At 55.2% G+C, this 18464-nt stretch overlaps 2 protein-coding genes across 7 annotated transcripts in view; both read right to left on the bottom strand.

The window, feature by feature from the left end:
• ARFGAP3 (ADP ribosylation factor GTPase activating protein 3) overlaps positions 1-670 on the bottom strand; it is a 43750-nt gene extending 43080 nt beyond the window's left edge. For 3 of the 4 annotated variants that reach the window (XM_023747054.1, XM_023747052.1, XM_023747050.1), the window contains exon 1: positions 514-670. In XM_023747054.1, the coding sequence (XP_023602822.1) occupies positions 514-582 (69 nt within the window). In that variant the 5' untranslated portion in view covers positions 583-670. The remainder of the gene's footprint in view (positions 1-513) is intronic. The other variant, XM_023747053.1, reaches the window with a different exon arrangement.
• Positions 671-8593: 7923 nt separating this feature from the next.
• PACSIN2 (protein kinase C and casein kinase substrate in neurons 2) overlaps positions 8594-18464 on the bottom strand; it is a 65290-nt gene continuing 55419 nt past the window's right edge. The window contains exons 7-11 of one of the 3 annotated variants that reach the window (XM_023747055.1): positions 17028-17148; positions 14570-14691; positions 12266-12388; positions 11636-11832; positions 8594-10294 (exon numbers count right to left, since the gene is read on the bottom strand). In XM_023747055.1, coding sequence (XP_023602823.1) covers positions 10182-10294; positions 11636-11832; positions 12266-12388; positions 14570-14691; positions 17028-17148 — 676 coding nt within the window. In that variant the 3' untranslated portion in view covers positions 8594-10181. The remainder of the gene's footprint in view (positions 10295-11635; positions 11833-12265; positions 12389-14569; positions 14692-17027; positions 17149-18464) is intronic. The other 2 variants (XM_006106226.3, XM_006106228.3) reach the window with 2 other exon arrangements.

Raw genomic sequence — 18464 nt, 5'->3', positions numbered from 1 at the left:
GGGCGAGAGAGCTCCCTTCAACGCCAAGGGCTACCAGCGGGGGTTCGGACCCAGCGCACGCGTCCCAGCCGCGTCCCAGGTGGCCGGCGGGCCCGCCCCACTCCCAGGAACGCGGGGTACCCTCCCGGCCCGCTCCGGGACCCCCAAGCTCGTCCCGGCTCTCGGGAACTCAGTGTCCACTCGGCCGCCCGCGTCCCCGTGCAGGCTCCTCCGCCCGGTGTCAGGAACCCATGTGTCTGCCCCCGGCCCCTAGGACTCCCCGCCCCCAGGACCCCCGGCGGCCCGCCCCGCCCGCGGCCTCGGTGCCCCTTCCCCGCTCCTCCCTCGCCGAGGCTGGGGGGCGGCGCGCGGTTCGGGGACCCAGGAGAGGCCCAGCTGCCACGGCCGCAAGTGCGACGTGTCACAGGCCGGGCCGGCTCCTCCTCCCGTGGCCGCGGACACTGGCGTCGCAGGAGCCGCCCGCGGGGTCGGGCAGGGATGCCGAGCCGGCCGAACGCGCCCGGCGGCCGTTACCTTGTTGGTGGGCACCGAGCGGAGGCGCTTGAGGATGGCCAGGATGTCCTGCTTGCTGGGGTCCCCCATCGTCGCCAGGAAACCGAGGCGCGGCTGCCCCAGCCGAACGGGAAGGGCTGATCTGGAGCGGTTGCCGCCTCCCGGAGCCTGACATAGGCCCAGGGGGTGGGGCTGCGCGTGACGGCCCCGCCCCCGGCCCCGCCCCCAACCGGGGCGCACGCGCCGCTGTCCTCTAGGGCTCCGCTTAGCTGTATCGCAGGCCCCGCCCCCAACGAAGCGCACGCGCCGAGGTCCTCTAGGGCCCGGCTTAGCTGTACCGCTGGCCCCGCCCACCCAGGCTCCGGCCCCGCCCCCGCCCCCCCCGACGCTGCATGCGCATGCGCAGGAGGCTCGCGCGCCTTTTCCAGGTCCTCTTTCGTCATCCGCGCCGGGCAGTGGGGCGGTGACCCTAGGCCTGGGTGTGGGTGGGGTTCGCTCCCCGGCGCACGGCCTTCGGAGCCCCGCCATTCCGGCGGGTGAGTTGCCTTTTCAGGAACGGGCTGCTGCTTTCTGGGCCAAGATCCTCTCACCTCGTCCCGTGAGAGCGGCAGAGCCGGTCACTCCAGGTGGCAAAGGCGGAAACTTGAGGGGGTGGGGCCTACCCGCCGTTTCCGCCGCCCGGGAGAGGGGACTCGAGTCCGGTCGCCCGGTTTTCGTTAGTCCCCTAACTTTCTGCGCTGGGTGGGAGCTTTCTACACGGAAATTGACTTTCTTAAGGTGTCAGTTTGGGTCTCGGGTCAGGGAGAGAGAACAGCTCTCACGAGGCAGCATGTGCTCCGTCAGACGGGTGAGAACAGGCGAGAAGCGTGCCCCCTCCCGGCTGCATCCTCCCGCTTGGCCCACATCGCCAGCTGGGAAGGTTTGAACGCGGACAACATCGCCTCTTCTGCACCAGGAAGTGTTGCCTGCGGTTGGCTGGCGCGGAAAGAGGAGAGGTTTTGGAGTCAAATGCAACACGTTGGCGCCGAGTGCATGCAGCCGCCTCCCTCCGAGCCCCAGGTCCTGCCGGAAGCCGGTCCATCCTTGCTGCTTGACACAGTCGCTGCAGGGAAGAAACATCTGCACAGCATATGTTTCAAGGGACCTGGCGTATATGGCATACTGTTCTTAATATGTTTGCTCCCCTTCTTGGTGCTATGTGTTTTAACCAAGGTCACCTCTCCAAGAAAGGTTGTTTCCCCAGGTAGGGATTTTTCCCTGAAGTTAGGGAGGGAAGAAAACCCTACGAACAATCACCCTTAAGCTACATAATCTTTACTCCCTGGAATGGAGATAAGAAACACCCTAACCTTTGGAATAGAAATTGACAGAATTAAAATCAACTGGTATAAATACAGATGTAACAAGACAATAAAAGACAGAACTTGGCTGGAGATCCTGGCTAGGCTGCTGATCAACTGAATGCTGTCTCTGTGTCATTCCTTCTTCATCAACTCTGTCCACACCTTTGGGGACCCCTGGATCTGCTGGGGTTAAACTCCAACATCTGGCTTGACACAGTCGCTGCAGGGAAGAAACATCTGCACAGCATATGTTTCAAGGGACCTGGCGTATATGGCATACTGTTCTTAATATGTTTGCTCACCTTCTTGGCGCTATGTGTTTTAACCAAGGTCACCTCTCCAAGAAAGGTTGTTTCCCCAGGTAGGGATTTTTCCCTGAAGTTAGGGAGGGAAGAAAACCCCTTAACTAAGTGCCAGGCGGGTAGTTAATCACTTTAACTACGAACAATCACCCTTAAGCTACATAATCTTTACTCCCTGGAATGGAGATAAGAAACGCCCTAACCTTTGGAATAGAAATTTTTTTTAAAATATATTTTATTGATTTTTTTACAGAGAGGAAGGGAGAAGGATAGAGAGTCAGAAACATCGATGAGAGAGAAACATCGATCAGCCACCTCCTGCACATCTCCCACTGGGGATGTGCCTGCAACCCATGTACATGCCCTTGACCAGAATCGAACCTGGGACCTTTCAGTCCGCAGGCCGACGCTCTATCCACTGAGCCAAACCGGTTTCGGGCTGGAATAGAAATTGATAGGATTAAAATCAACTGGTATAAATACAGATGTAACAAGACAATAAAATACAGAACCTGGCTATGATGATCACCTGAATGCTTCCTCCGTGTCATTCCTTCTTCGCCGACTCCGTCCACACTTTGGGGAACCCCTGGACCTGTTGGGGCTGGACCCCAACAGCCAGCATGTCGTATGCACTCAGTGAAGATTTTTGGTGTGGGCTTAGAATGTATAAATACAAAGGTCCTCAATCACTGCCAACATCATAAGGAGAAAAGGCTGGTGGTCTATAAAATCATACCTTCTCTTGAGCCCCTCGGAGAGCTGAGGTTGCAAAGCAACCACGCAAACAATTCCAAGAGAGACGGGACTCTCCAAAAAGAGATGGAACGTAGAACCCCCTCACCTTTGGCAGAGCACAGAGAAAGAAGTGGCTGCCATTCAAGTGGGCACAAGGAAATCACCTAAAATTTTAACCAATTCTTAAAGGCCAGATGTGAGCTAGCATGTCAGTTTGGCGTAGTTGGGGGCCTCAGATACAAAGGGACTTGCATTCACTCACAAGCTCTTTTCCATAAACCTCCACCGGAATTCTTTCTTCACAAGAAAAATGGAGACAGAAAGAGTGGAGAAAACGCCCTTGTGGGCAGGCATGCACCTGTTGGGGGACAGGCGCAAACCCCCACCCACTTTCATTCTCTCCTGGAAAGCAAAAGCGGCAAACTCTCCCTCCCTCAGGTACCGGCAAAGACCCATTTCTGCCAGGAAAGGAAGAGAGACAAACTCCAGTAATACCAAATCCACAGGAGGAGAGGAATCCTCTAACTTTAAAGAGTGTAAACAAAGTGTCATGGCCGAAACCGGTTTGGCTCAGTGGATAGAGCATCGGCTTGCGGACTGAAAGGTCCCAGGTTCGATTCCGGTCAAGGGCATGTACCTGGGTTGCGGGCACATCCCCAGTGGGAGATGTGCAGGAGGTGGCTGATCGATGTTTCTCTCTCATCGATGTTTCTAAGAAAGGAAGAGAGACAAACTCCAGTAATACCAAATCCACAGGAGGAGAGGAATCCTCTAACTTTAAAAGGGGTTAACAAAGTGTCATGGCTGCCGGGGGGAGGACAGAAGTGAAATCCCTCTATTGCTGGGGGTGCGGGGAACATCAGGAAACACTTTGGGCTCAGATTCTAATCCATACCCAACAGAGGTTTGCTACCACTGGAAGAGAGAGGAAAGTCCCAGCCAAGGTCAATCACAGACACCACGCAGAGGTTTGCTGTCACCAGGAGGCGGGCAGGCATGTTGAGAAAGCCCCACCTCAAGCCCCAGACCCACAAGACCTGAGACTGAGGCCGGACCAGGTCCACAGAGAACCTCCACCCACACGTCCACGAGCCTGGCACTAGGTAAGAAGCAGCAGCAGTCGGCCACAGGAGGCGGGACAAGCACGGCAGTAGACAACTCTGGTCCCCAGCCCACACGCTAAGCACAAGGTTCCCCCAGCCACCGCTACAGGAGCTCTAACCCTCAGGTGCAGTGGAGATAGAGAGAACAATGACAAAACCAGACTTGCCTGCTACCTGTATGATCAATCCCTACACTAGTGAGCTGACAGAAGCGTGCCCATTTTCCAGGGTGACTACTGCTAACTTCAGTCTCTAGTCCTCTCTGTTGGGGGGACGATGGGGCAGTTGTGTGTCTTGACTGTGGTAGTGGTTACACAACCGTCTGCATGAAAACTTGTAGAACGGTACATGCAATGGAGTGCCCTTTGCTGTGTGTAAATTATACCTGCAAAAACGAGAAAAGAAGTGGGAGAGAGCCAATGGGCAGCGTCTTCAGGGTCAGGAGAAAATGCTTGTGAGTAAATGTGAAGAGGAGAAGCAGGATACCAAACTGCAGTAACAACATGACCCCAACTTTGTAAAACACAGACACATTGATGACGACAAAATGCGTGCCCATGGGTGTGAACAGAAAAAAGACAAGAAAAACGAGTCCCCCAGAATGTCAGCAATGTCACCTCTGGAAGGCAGCACCATGGGTGACTTTAAAGTTTTTCTGAATACTTTTCTTAGTTTCTAAATATTCATCTGAATTTTTGTTCCTTTTACAATTGAGGGGCCTGGCTATCTTGACTCCGAAGTGGCCAATGAGCCGCCCACAGTTTGCTTGCAGCCCTTGTCGCTTTGGTGACCGAATGCCCTTGGGCTCAGGGCTTTTTACCTTCATGTCTCTTGACTGGGCACTCAGGTTTCTGGGACTGTGGTCGCGGCATCAGCTGCCAAACTGTATCCTTCGCTCATCGGAGTGTTAGCCCATTGGCAGCTGGTGTTAGTTATCCTTTGCTCAAAAAGAGCGATGCTCTCCCTGTAGTTCCTGTGTCATCTGCTCCTTCCGCTCTCCATTTCCCAGTCCTTTCCACGAAGGATTTGAAGAAGCTTAAACCAATATGCCATCAATATATGATGGTTTGACTTAAAATTTTTCAACTTTCTGACTTCATGATGGTGTGAAAGTGACAGGTACTAGTAGAAACCGGCTGGGCTAAGCTGTAATGTTCAGTAGATTAGGTGTATGAAATGCATCTTCTTTTTTTAACTTCTATGAGAAGTTAAATTTCTATTACATTCTGCCCTGACTGGTTTGGCTCAGTGGATAGAGCATCGGCCTGCAGACTGAAAGGTCCCAGGTTCGATTCCAGTCAAGGGCATGTACCTTGGTTGTGGGCACATCCCCAGTGGGAGGTGTGCAGGAGGCAGCTGATCGATGTTTCTAACTCTCTATTCCTCTCCCTTCCTCTCTGTAAAAAATCAATAAAATATATTAAAAAAAATTTCTATTACATTCAATGTATTAGTTTCAGGTGTACAGCATAATGGTTAGACAATCATATAATTTACAATAAATGCATCGTTGACTTAGGACATTTTCAACTTGCGATGGGTTTATCAGGACGGAATCCCATCCTAAGTCAAGGAGCATATGTAATCTGAGTTTCATTGATTGGTCCGAAATTGATTTCATTTTTTCCTTTTAGTTTGGGCTGGAGAGACAAGGTTGCTAGTCAGTGGGGGAGACAGACATACCAGCAGCTGCGAGGGAGCAGGGAGAGCGCTGTGATGAGGTGCCCAGGGCATGGAGGAGGGCTCAGGTCAGGCAGCTCCAGTCCTGGTAGGCATCATTTAAAGAGCACCACTGGGAGCAGGCACCTCCTTGTCCTCTGAGGCCTGTGCCCTCATCGTCCAACAGCGCAGCCTAGTGGGCAGGCCCTGCCTCTGAATCTAGATCAGCTGTGTGGTAGCTGTCACACCTACACCTTCAGCAAGTTACCCAACTTCTCTGTGCCTCAGCTTCCTCGTCTATGAAAATAGGAATAATAGCCCTGACCTGTATGTTCAGTGGTTAGAGCATCAACCCAAGCACAGAAGGGTCAAGGGTTTGATTCCTGGTCAAGGGAATGTACCTGGGTTGCAGGTTCCATCCTCAGCCCTGATCAGAGTGCCTGTGGGAGGCAACCAATTGATGTGTCTCTCACATTGATGTTTCTCTCTCTCTCTCCCCCCCCTCCTCCCTCCCTCCCACTTTCTCCAAAAATTAAATAAATGGGGAAAAAGTATACTTGGATGAGGATTAATAACAAAAATAGGAGTAATAATATTTACCTAGTTCATGGGACTGCTTTGAGGATTGAACAAGTTAATAAATGTTAGAGTTTAGAACAGGGCCTGTCACCAAGTTAAATACAAATGCTTACTACTATTATTCCCATTTTATAGATGAGCAAACCAAGTAAGTACGCTCAAGGTCACACAGTTGGAACCAAGTGTAAGTGAAGGAAATATGACCTCACAGTCCATGCTCTTAATTATTGACTTCATTTTTATGCCTTTGTAAAACTGTCATTAACTTTCAGCGAAGAAACAAAATGTTTTGTCAGATTTTGGTGTGGAAAATCCAGCCTTCTTACATACAGTTTCATACGTGGCTGAGTCTATGGCTAGGAGGCAGCATTCATGCTGTTCCTGGTTGGGGAAGATGTGGCGTCTCACCTGGGGTCTGCACTTTGGTTATCATCAGCTCAAGTTGGGATGGTGTTGGGGTTGAGGCGACCTTCATAACAAGCACTTTTATACCCTTGACCTCATGTGGTCATGAACAAGGGAAGACAGGAATCACTTTCCAGATGAGGAAACTGAAGGTCAGGGAGAGGAAGGGACTTGCCTGAGTACAGGCACCTTATCAGTAACACAAGGCCCCCTCTGGCCCTGGTGGGACACCTCTCTGTAGCTGCCACCAACTCTCCCTGGTCATCTGAACAAATCCAGGAGCACATAGATGGCTGGCATTTGGGCACCTCGGACTTGCTATTTGGATCAGTGGTTCTCAAAGTGTGGTCCTGGGACTTGTTAGATTTGCAACCTAGTGACTCAGAAACGCTGGGATGGGCCTAGCAAGCGGGGCTGTAACAGGCCCTCCGGGGGTTTGAGAACCAGTGGTTTAGACAACGGCACCTGAGGTTTGCAGCTGGGCACCAGACTTCAAACCCCCACCTGCCGGGTCTGATGCAGGTGGCTCAATCCCTCTGGTTTGTTTCCTGGTAATGCCTGGAGGGCAAGCAAGGGTGGTGTAGACACAGCCTGATCCAGTGGGGAGAAGGGGTAGTTTGGCCCAGGCTGTGGCTGTAGGGAGGGAAAGGACTGAGTGGGGAAGAGGACTTGGTGGCCAAGGATGCCAGAGTCCTGGCTGGGGAAGGAGAGAGTGGGGTGTCACTCACTCATAACCACACTAAGCTACCACCTCCTGAGTTCCTGTGGCCTTTCCCTCCTTACTCGGACCCTCCAACTGGGAAGGCAGGCACCACTCTTTCCTGGGGAAACTGAGGCCCAGAGGGGGGAGTTAAGGGCCAGGACAGGAGTGGGCAGGTGGGCAGTGAGGGCCCTTCAGGATTCCTTGCGGGGGCTCTGGAAATGACAGGAGGCTGAGAAAAGGGCCTCGCTGAGCAGAGGTGGTTTCGTCCGACTTTTGAGGGTTCCTCTGCTCGCCCCCTTGCTCTTTATCAGTCAATGGAGGGACCCGGGAAGGGCTGCCCTTAAGAATCGTGCAGATGCGGGTTTGAATTAGTTCCGTCAGGGGACTGTGGGCAATTCACTGGAGTTCCCGGACCTTGTGTCCTCTTCTGCAAAATGGGGTGACTCCCACCTCCCCGCGGGCTGGCGTACAATGCATGAGCTCGCCAGGTGCCCCGGAGCCTGCTCTGGGCCCTCCCTGCACCCTGTCCTACGTCTCCCCGTGGCAGCGGGCGGTTCCAGGGGGCCCCAACTCCTCAGAAGTGGAGAGCAGGAGCCCATCACCCATCAGACCAGGCGGCCAGGTGACAGACTCATCATGAGCCGGGCACTGACACTGCACTGGCAGCTGCTCCCTCACTCCTGGCTCCCCGAGAGCCCGGTGCCCAGGTGGGTGCTTTTCGGGCGGCTTCACCGGGTTTGCTGATGGTGGCCGCAGCAGCCGTCTGTCTCATCTTTCTCACCTCACTCGGGCATTTTTCCTCACTTCGCCCACGTGAGCATGGAGGGCTCCGAGGGGATGTGACTCGGGGTACGGGCCGCTGGGCCTCCTCAGGTGAGTTGCCCTTGGAGCCTGTTCCTTGCGGTGTTAAAGGGAAACGGGGAGACTCACCCACTCCCAGGGGTTGGGAGATGGGCACGCTCTGTGCAGGTGGTGTAAGAGCAGACAGGGCCCAGCGTGCAGCAGGTGCTCAGGAAATGGGCTCAGGGAAGCCCCCACACTGGGGAAGCCCAGGCCACACAGCAGCAGGTTTTGGGGAAAGAGAAACCCCGAGGGGCTCAGGTGCCTCAAATTCCACCACCTCTGATGCAGCAGGGGCAGTGGGACGGGGACACGGCCCTTGGGCAGCAGCCTGCCTGGGATCTCACCCGGCCCCAAAGCTGGTAAGTGCGACAGACACGCCCACGTGCTGATGTGAGCATGAGGTACACGCATGGCACAGAGACCATCACACTCACAAGATCGATAGTTTATTGATTCTTTTCCCTAAAATACTATACATTTAAAGAAACTCCTGAACTGAAAAGACTTGACAATTTTTGGTAATCTGTAGCAAAGGAATGAGGATTTCTGCTGGTAAGTCTTCAAGATAAACACATACACACAACCACTTCCAAGCAAGACGTCGCGCTCACTGGAACATGAGTAAATGCATAGCTTATATGGCGGCAGCATTTCTCCACGTCTGATACACAAAATAAAAGCTTTCCCCCCCTCCCCACCTGATTACAGTGTAGCTTCCTGCCGCGGCACGTCTGCTCCCTGATGACCAGGACGCTCCGAAGAGACCCTGGTGCTGTGGGTGAGGCCCAGCTTCCGTTGGCTCAGGAGGGACACGATGACGGAATCCGCAGCTGCTGAGAGGCCCGGAGCGCACAGTGCTCTGCTACGGAGGGACGACGGCGAGTGAGCAGTGGACCTGCAGCTGGCCCGTGGCACGAACTCCCCTCCGGCAGTGTCCACTTCCAGGGCCCGAGGGCCTGGCCCACGTCCAAGCCTGGAGAAGGCCCACCCAGCCCACCAGCCAGGCCTGGGCCCCAAGGCCACGGTCTTCAAGCAGTTTACAAATTAAATCCACTGTCAAGAGCCTTTAAAATCTCATGAAAACAGTAGACAAGCTCTTTAGATTCTCTGAATATCAAATAATATATAAGATACACTAGGACATGACAGTCCCACATAAAGTGTCTTGATCTACAGGTGCTTGTGCCTGAAAAGCTAGTCTTTTCAGTTTAGCCTTCCACATCACTGACAGAATTATTCATTTGCAAGAGTAAAGTTGTAAGCACGAAGAGAGTGGAAATAGTTTTTAAATATGGAGACTTCGGGGAGTACTACAGGTTATTTCTGACACCCACACTCACAGTAGAAACCCAGCCATATGTGCTCCCATTCTCTACTGTGATCTCCCGCCTCACACGCCCTATCTGAATGGGCCAGGCGGCCCCAGGCAGTGGTGGGCAAGTAACAGCTCAACACGGAAGCAGAGGTACCACCTCTCATGCCTGGTATATGGCAATCTGTGCCATAACTTAAGCCTAAATGAATGGATGAACAGGTACAACAAAGTACCACTGTACACAGCCTTAAATTAAGGACCTCAGAAAATGGCATTTTGTTCATTTAAGTTACGGGTGAGAAGCGCATCAGAGAAAGAAGTTGGTGGAACAAGAATCAGGGTAACCCCCCAGACGCGGAGGAGAGGCGGAAAGACAGGCCAGGAATATTCAGATCCATGATAAGCCACATGCACACTGAGCGGGGAGAGGGTGCGGGCAAGGGCGGGGTGTCGTGTACTGCGTCTTCCGGTGCTCAGATCCCTCCAACTGCACTGTGGAAAGGCTGCCAAGTCCCAGGTGACATGACCGGCTCGTCTGTCTTCAAGAGACACCATGAAGCCAAGAGCAATGGAACCATCATCTTCTGCAGGAAAAGGAGTGGACGCCACGGCCGGCTGGAGCTGCCGGAGTGCTGCCCAGGCCGATGGCTAACGGAGTTCCTGGGACCGCACCCCTCCGCCAGCCCGCCCACTGGGCTGTCACTGGATCGCTTCGACGTAATTTGCTGGGTACAGGCCAACCTGTCCATTGTCCAAGCGTCCCTTGCACCAGCCCTGCTCATCCTCGTCCTCTATCTTGGTCAGCTCATCCCCTGCAAGACAAAGACGGAGGGGTCTTGGTGAGCAGGCACGTGACACACTGACCCCCGGGTCAGTCTCCCTCATATCTTAGCCCCCACTCTGGGCCCAACTCATAAGTGGAATCTAATTAACAAAATAAACTGGTGAACGGAGTGGATCCAGAGACATGGAAGCATGGAGCAGAGTGCGGAATCTCGGAGGGAATGTGGGGGAGGGTGGGTGGGTGGGAGGCAATTAACCAAAGCCCTTGTATACATACATGCATAACCCATGGACTCAGACAGTGGGGTGGTGAGGGCTTGGGGTGGGGGGGCGGGGGGAGTGGGGGCTGGAGGGAGTCGATAGGGGGAGAAAGGGGACATATGTAATACTTTTAACAATAAAGATTTTAAAAAATAATAAAAATAAAAGAGAGAATAAAAAAGACACAGGCTAGAAAATGCGCGCAGGGCCCTGAGGTCAGGTTTCAGCTCCTGGCAACAGAGCTGTGTTGGTGGTAACGGGGAACACAGCATGGCTACAGGGAGAGTGTGAGAGGTGCGCCCCTAAGGCGAACCTCTGCTGCCCAGGGCACACCAATGCCACTCGGGTCTGGGCAAGGCGGCACCGCCAGGGGGCCCGTGGAGAAAGGCTTTTTCCTAGGGGACTGCGGGCCGGTGCTCGAGATGTTTGGGGGGCTGGGTGGTCCTGGCGACCAGCATCTCCTGCTCCAGTGCCTGTGGTGCCCAGGCCTCGCCCGCTGGAGGCCCCATCTTAGCAAAGGCACAGGCACCTCACTACCTGCTAAGCTCTGGCCTTGAGCATTTGCTACATTTAAAAATATATATATATTTTGACTGATTTCAGAGGGAGAGATAGAAATATCAATGATGAGAGAGAACCATTGATCGGCTGCCTCCTGCACGCCCCCTAGTGGGGATCGAACCCACAACCTGAGCATCTGACCAGGAATCAAACTGTGACCTCCTGGGTTCACAGATCAATGCTCAACCACTGAGCCACATCAGCTGGGCAAGCATCTGCTACTCTTTTTTTTAAAATATATTTTATTGATTTTTTACAGAGAGGAAGGGAGAGAGATAGAGAGTTAGAAACATCGATGAGAGAGAAATATCGACCAGCTGCCTCCTGCACATCTCCCACTGGGGATGTGCCCGCAACCCAGGTACATGCCCTTGACCGGAATCGAACCCGGGACCTTTCAGTCCTCAGGCCGATGCTCTATCCACTGAGCCAAACCGGTTTCGGCACATCTGCTACTCTTGAAGTGGGGACCCAACACTTGAAACCAGCAGGGATTTAGCAGCCTTGGTTGGCAGCATTCTTCCAGATGCCAACGGGGAGCCACCTACCAGCCTTGAAGCTCAGCTCGTCATGCTCCTGCCCCTCATAGTCGTAAAGGGCCCGGACCCGCACTTCCGTCCCCGAGGTGGCATCCTCATCAAATGGATTGGAGTCCCCATTGGCATCCGTGGAGGAGAACGGGTTGTTAGACTCGTCGTCGGACCAGTCAGTGGGGTAGCTCTGCGTCTTCTCGTAGCTGCTCACGCTGCAAGAAAGGGGGGAGCCGGGGCCGTGAGCATGGGGCTGCCAGAGGCAGGAGGCCCTGGCTGGGCTGGGGACTCCTTCCGCAGGAGCACGGCCCCTCAGCATCACAGCGCGGCAGGCTCCCTGCCGGACCCGCACCAGCTCCTGGCAGAGGCAGGGCCGGCGGCTCCAGCAGCGCCACCCCGAGACCTGTCTTCCTGTGCAGAGGCCTTGACTACGGTTAATGGAGGACAGAGAAAAGCAACCACAGGTTAACTGGTGCCCCCCTCCCTGCGAAATTGAAAAGCCAGAGACTGTCACAGCTGGCAGCTGGGCCACCGCCTGCGGGCCTCATGCATTGCTTTCAGTGCCAAGGGGCCGAGACCCTGGACAGAGAGAAGGAGAAAGACAGAGCGAGCGAGGTGAAAACCGGAGGGAAACGTCTGTTCACCAACTTTTTGGCCTTAATGTCCTCCTTCTCACTGACGGTGCTCCCCGTGTCGTCCTCATCCTCGAAGGGGTTGTAGCTGGACAGTGACTGCGCTGACCGTGTGGGGACGCTCGGGACACTAAGGTCGCTATGGGGAGAGAGAGAGCTTTCAGGGGACCCCAGCATGGCAGCCCCTGAGGTCCCGGGTGCTCCCAGCTGCAGGGTCACAGGGCCAGGGGCTAAAGGCACAAGTCAGATGGGAGGAATATGTTGTCTGAGCAGAAAGTAGTTTCAGCAAAATACTTGGCGATACTTTGGTTGTAAACACACAAAGTGTCTAAGACAGTGGTTCTCAACCTTCTGGCCCTTTAAATACAGTTCCTCATGTTGTGACCCAACCATAAAATTATTTTCGTTGCTACTTCATAACTGTAATGTTGCTACTGTTATGAATCATCATGTAAATATCTGATATGCAGGATGGTCTTAAGCGACCCCTGTGAAAGGGTCGTTCGACCGCCAAAGGGGTCGCGACCCACAGGTTGGGAACCGCTGGTCGAAGAGGACAGACTTGCATTTCCATCCGTGCATCAGAGCCCTGGGGGACGAACATGGGGACAGACTTGCATTTCCATCCTGGGAGCTGGCCGGCCAGACAGCCATGGGGCTCAGCCTGTGGGGCTCAGAACCTGCTGATGAGAGGGAGGCTCCCAGAGCTCTGCGAACCCCACAGCACAGCGCACCCCTCCTCTGACTACTAAAGGGTCTTCCGGGCCTGGAGCTTCCAAACGCAGCACGGGAGCCGCTCAACAGCCCTGTCTAGGAAGGAAGAACCCCTTTTGTGCTGCGGAGAGAGAAAACCCATCTTACAACTATGTCCACTGCCTACTGTGTGCCAGGCCTGGGAGGATCAGAGAGAAACTAGACCCAAGCCTGGCCTGAGGGCTGACAGGCAGGGGCGACGGGGTGCAGGGACTGCAGGTGCCGAGCGCAGGGCAGATGGTAGAGAAGATAGGCCCCGAGAGCCCGGCACCCCGTGTAACTCTGAGCTGATGGGCCAGACACCAAGTCCCAGGACAGGCTCCGGCAGCCAGCACCACCTCTCGCCAAGTCCAGGCTGCGTGGAGCAGACACTCAAAGTTCTGGGTGGACGGCTCAGAGATGGAGAGGGGAGGGGAAGAAATGCTTCAAATGCCACCGGAGTGACCCATGACCTCACCGACTTCAGGCCTGGTGAAGGGCACTGGACCCCTGCCTGCCCGCTGCCTACACCTGGGCCACGTGTCTGAGACCACCAGGCCCTCCTCCCTCCTTGGCACCTTCCTCTGACTTCCTGAGAGGGGATTGGTCCTGGGCAGCTGAATCTGTATGGCAGCCAAGGCGGTCTTGACCCAGGCACTCACTGGGGAGTCATCCTCCCCACCCCACCCCATCACATAGGTGCTGGCATGATCCTGGGGATGGTGCTTACTGCTCTACTCACTTAACCAAGCCCACCGGCCCAGACAGTGACAAAGCAGCTGAAAGATGACAAGCCATGTCTGCCCGCGGGGGAAGGGGGTTCGGGCGGGGGCTTCGGTGTCTGGGGCTACAGAAAGGCCCTGGAACCTGTGCTGACCCTTCCTCGGAAGCCACGATCATGTGATGCATCATCACCACGTGATGCATCTTCCCTAGGTGTGATGGAGGCCTCGGCCGGTCGGGCACGGCTCCCAGGGAGGGCCGCCTGCAGGCACAGCTCTGCAGAGGGACAGTGCTTATCCGATGGGAACTCTGTGGTGAGGACAGGCCTTGTCTAGCATACACTATCCAGGAGGCCTCATGGCCTCAGGGCCACCTCTTCTACCCAAACAATGAGAAATAACCAAGGCTCTCAGCAAAGAGGTGATTTCAGAAAGGGGACACCTGACAACGTGCCCCCCCTCCCCAGGTACCTGCATACAGCCTGGGGGAAGTGCAAACCTGGCCAGATGCCTGAAGCAGCCGAAGCAGATGATGTGACCTCCACCTGCCTGTGGGCACCACTGGGACACACATGACCAGCACCGATCAGCTTCTCCCTTCACTTGGGGCCCAAAGCATGTTGTGGCCAAGGCTCCCGCTCTGATCCTTCTGCAGCTCCAGCACCGTTGGACAGATGACCCTCCCCAGAGGTGCCCTGAGGCCGCGCCCACAGAACTCACCAAACTCAGATGCCCAGGGAGCATCTGGACAGAGGCCCAAGGGGGACCCTGTGAAGAGCCACTGGGGACACGCCCAGGTGCCCAAGCTGCGGGCGGGTGTCCTGGCCCATGCAGAGGGCCCAGGGATGGAGGCTGCCCACACCCACCTGCTGGGCTTGTTCTGCAGAGCCTGGTCGCCCGTCTGGTTGATGCCTGTCAGGGTGACGCCGTCAGCGGGCTTCTTCTTCTCTCTCCGGCTGAGGGTCCGATTCATGTCTGCAGACCACTCCTGTGCACAGGCACCGAAGGAGAGAACCCAGAAGTTCATTTGTGTGAGGCCACATCAGTCTAAGACATGGGCAGGGGCTTGGCCCTCAGAGCTGACTGTGCCCTACACTGGACCTGAGCACGTCTGCAATGAGGAAACAAAACCTTGGGGTGCAAATAACACCGGGGGCTGGGGGGCCCTGCATCACCAAAGGGGCAGATAAGCTGACCACTCAGGTCTCCCAGGAGTGGCCCCCTCCCCTGGCGTGCTTTGCTATTCCTATTCCATGCACCTATCTCCCAGAGGTCCGCTCTTTCCCAGTAAATGAACCATTTTATCAAATGCCCTGGAAAACACAGAGCAGGGGAGGGGGAGGATGGGGCTGTAGCAGGACTTTCCAGAAATGCACGTGCGCACATGGCTGATGCGGTTCCCCCTCCCGACAGCACCAATTATCAAACAGCGTTAACTGAACCAGCGCTTGGCGCCACCACGTCCCCCGCTTTGCTCACGTGCAGTTACAGGATCTTAAGGTTCGATGCCATCTTAGAAATCCCAAGTCTAACAATTGCTCAGAGGAGGAAACCGAGACCCAGAAAGAAAGTTACTTTTCCACAGTCAGTGGGAGCTCGGGCACCCACTTGTCTATTACTGCTCAATTGAAATAAGATGGCTGAGAACTCAGCTGGAACCTGAGTCCCCTCAGTGACCTTTGGATGTAAATCTGTCCTGCCTGGTGGCCTGCGGCCGATGTGCTCAAGCCCAGCCTGACTGGCAGGCGGGGCCAGCACACGCTTCCAGAACCAGGCTGTGGGCACACACAGACCCCGGGGCTGCACACGCCGCAGGAGGTTTGGGATTCAATAAGTTAGCCATAAATAGTAACTTACTTCATCCTTGTGGCATGGAAAACAAAACAAATCATTTCATTAGAGAAAGATAAGCACAATCCGCCCATGTGGGCGCTGGTCCCGGATCCGCAGAGAGAAGGGCCACCCAGGGGCTCGCCCAGACACCCACCCCAGGAGATAGCCTGTCTTCCTCCCAGGCCATCCTGCTGTTTGGGTGCTGACACTGACAGGCGACCCTAAGGAGAGGGGGGAGGGATGGGGTGGGTGCTGTGTGCACAAGACACGTCTTCAACCCGCTTCTTCCCACTGAGTCACTGTGGGGGTGTGGGGAGGCTGGGCGCCTTCTCCTTTCTCCTCCAGGTCCCTTCCACTCAGAAGGGCCCCAGGCCTGTTCTGTCCCAGGGCCTGAGGAAGGGGCACAGCCTGCTCTTGGCTTCCTGTTGGGAAATGTCCTAAAAATGGTGCGGGGGCGGGGTGCTCAGCTGCAGGGGCCCTTCTGACATCTGCAGAAGCTTCCTTGAGAAGCTCCAGAAAACACAGGCACACGTGTGAGGACTCAGCAACTGCAGGCTAAAATGGGGCCAAGCCGGCACCCGAGGAGACAGCGATTGTCCACACCACATTTTAGACTTGGGGAAACTGAGTCACAAAAGGGGCAAATGACTTGCTCATCACCCCACAGCTGGTAAGTGGTGAGGCGGGACCTCACCGCACCTGGGCTCTCGCTGCACTGAGTCGGGGGAAGCCACTCGGCCCGAGTCCAAGGCAGAGTCCCTTCCAACATCCTCCCGGGAGAGGCCCTGCTCCACCGCCGAGGGGAGAATCCCCGCCCTCGGAGAACAGGGAGCAGGACCAGTGCCCACGGCCGCCTCTGCTACCATCCAGGTGGGGCAGGCGGGGCGGGGGGCCTGGCGACCCAATCCTTGGGCTGGAAGAGTCTGAGATCCCCAGGCATTTTGCATGTAGACATTGGAAGGCTCAGACCCAGGAAAATGGGAAAAGAGGACAGTTAACCCTGAACCCAAATGTACTGTCTGAAATAAGGAAAGTGTGAAGGGGAAGAAGAGCTACACACTGAGCCCACACTCCCCTTCAGGCCTGGACCAGAGGCAGCTGAGCTAGTGCCGTGGCCCGCAGGCTGGTGTGCACTGTGGCCGCTCCCTCCCGGACATCCCAGGTGGGACAGGGAACTGGGGGTCGGGGGTGGGGGAGGCCTGCATGTCCTGCAGCTCCTGGGACTCGCCCTGAGGAAACAATGTCAACAGGTGACCAAAGTTCTTATCGAGAAAGGACATAATTGCACCTTCCCTCGAGATTCAGGCCCTTCAGCAACGCCGGAAGCCCCACAAAATCAGACATCAGCTTGCCTTCGAGCGCAGCTGGGTAACAGCTGCCTCATGAGCAGGGCAAAGGCCAACGCGGAGGTGGAACGAGAAAGTGCATGACTCGACCCGTGGGCACAGCCCCGGCCGGGCCAAGGGGGTCCCGGGTGCAGCCTCCTCCTACCTCAAACTGCGGCCAGTTCATGGACATGCCCGGCCCGTGGTTGGCTCTGAACCACCTCAGGTCCTCCACCGCGTCGGCAGCTTTGAGGCTCTGCTCCAGTTCACGGTAAATGTTTTTGTAGCTAAATCAGAAAGAAGCGTGACTCTTGGAAGGCAGGGACGGCCACACTCATGCCAGCCCAGTGCCTGCCACAACGGGCACCGAGGTCTGCAGCCTCCACAGCTGACTTCACACTGACCAGGACCCCCTGCCCTGGCTCGGCTGGGTGGTCATCCGGCCTCAACATGCACAGATGACCACCAACAACAATGGCGTGGAAGCCACAGCTCTGGCTTCTAACAAGCCAGTTTTCAATCACCAGGGGGCAAGTTGGCTTTGTTCTGTACGGGGTAATACAGAAAACACCGGCATCTGGGCCACACAGGCCACCAATCCGGGTGGTCCCACTTAACCAGCTCCAGAATCCAGTGTCGGGAAAGTTCCTCTTCATCCCTTCAGAAGTGGGGACGCCTCCTGCTGGACAGCTCACAGCAGCTCGCTTTCCTAAGAAGCTGACCACGTTGAGTAGGAGTATGTGTCACTATGGGTCATTTACCCGCCCTAGACCTCAGTTTCCTCCTCCGTGGAGTGGGCACAATACCATCTATTATGGGTTGAATCCAAAAGATGTTGAAGTCCTAACCCCCAGTACCTCTTTGGACACAGCGTCTTTACAGAGGAAATCAAGTTAAAATTAGGTCATTAGGGTGGGCCCTAATCTATGGACATCGTTTTATAAAAAAGGGGGGATTTGGACACAGCCACGGAGAGGGAAGACTGTGAGAGGCCACCTTGAGAGAAGACGGCCATGTGACTGAGGTGATGGTCTATAGCCTAGGAAGGCTGAGGGCTGACAGCAGACACAAGCTGGAATCGGCAGGAAGACCCCTGCTAGACCTGCTCGGGGAGCCTGCCCTGCGACACCTGGGCTGTAGACTTCCAGCTCCAGGAGAGAGAACAGACTTGTGATGAGGGAAACACCCAGTTTGTGTATTTTGTTACAGCAGCCCCAAGACACTACTACACCATCTACTGGCCAGAGTGGCTTGGAGGGCTGAGCAAGGCCAGCATGCCAACCTAGGACAAGCACTCACACAAGCACTCACGTGCGGGAGCTATTCTACACAGAGAGGAGCCCAGCCCTGCCCCAGCCAGCTGTGTGGCCTCAGACAAGTCACTTAACCTCACCCAGCCTCAGCCGCCTCAGCAATAAGACAATGCCACCTACTTTATAGACTGTCATAAAGATGAATTAAATGGTGGCAGGGTAGCTGTGCAATAATTGTTGCTTTTGTTGTTTTATACAGAAGGAGACACAGGTAACGTAATTTCCTGGTAACAAGCCCTGCTCTGTGGATGGCAGAAGTCTATGTCCAGGGTTGCCCAGACCTCTGCCTG

The sequence above is a fragment of the Myotis lucifugus genome, unplaced genomic scaffold, assembly GCF_000147115.1.
Source record: "Myotis lucifugus unplaced genomic scaffold, Myoluc2.0 scaffold_786, whole genome shotgun sequence".
Taxonomy (NCBI): domain Eukaryota; kingdom Metazoa; phylum Chordata; class Mammalia; order Chiroptera; family Vespertilionidae; genus Myotis; species Myotis lucifugus.
The sequence above is the reverse complement of the archived record's forward strand: the minus strand, read 5'-3'. Positions and strand labels throughout refer to the sequence as shown.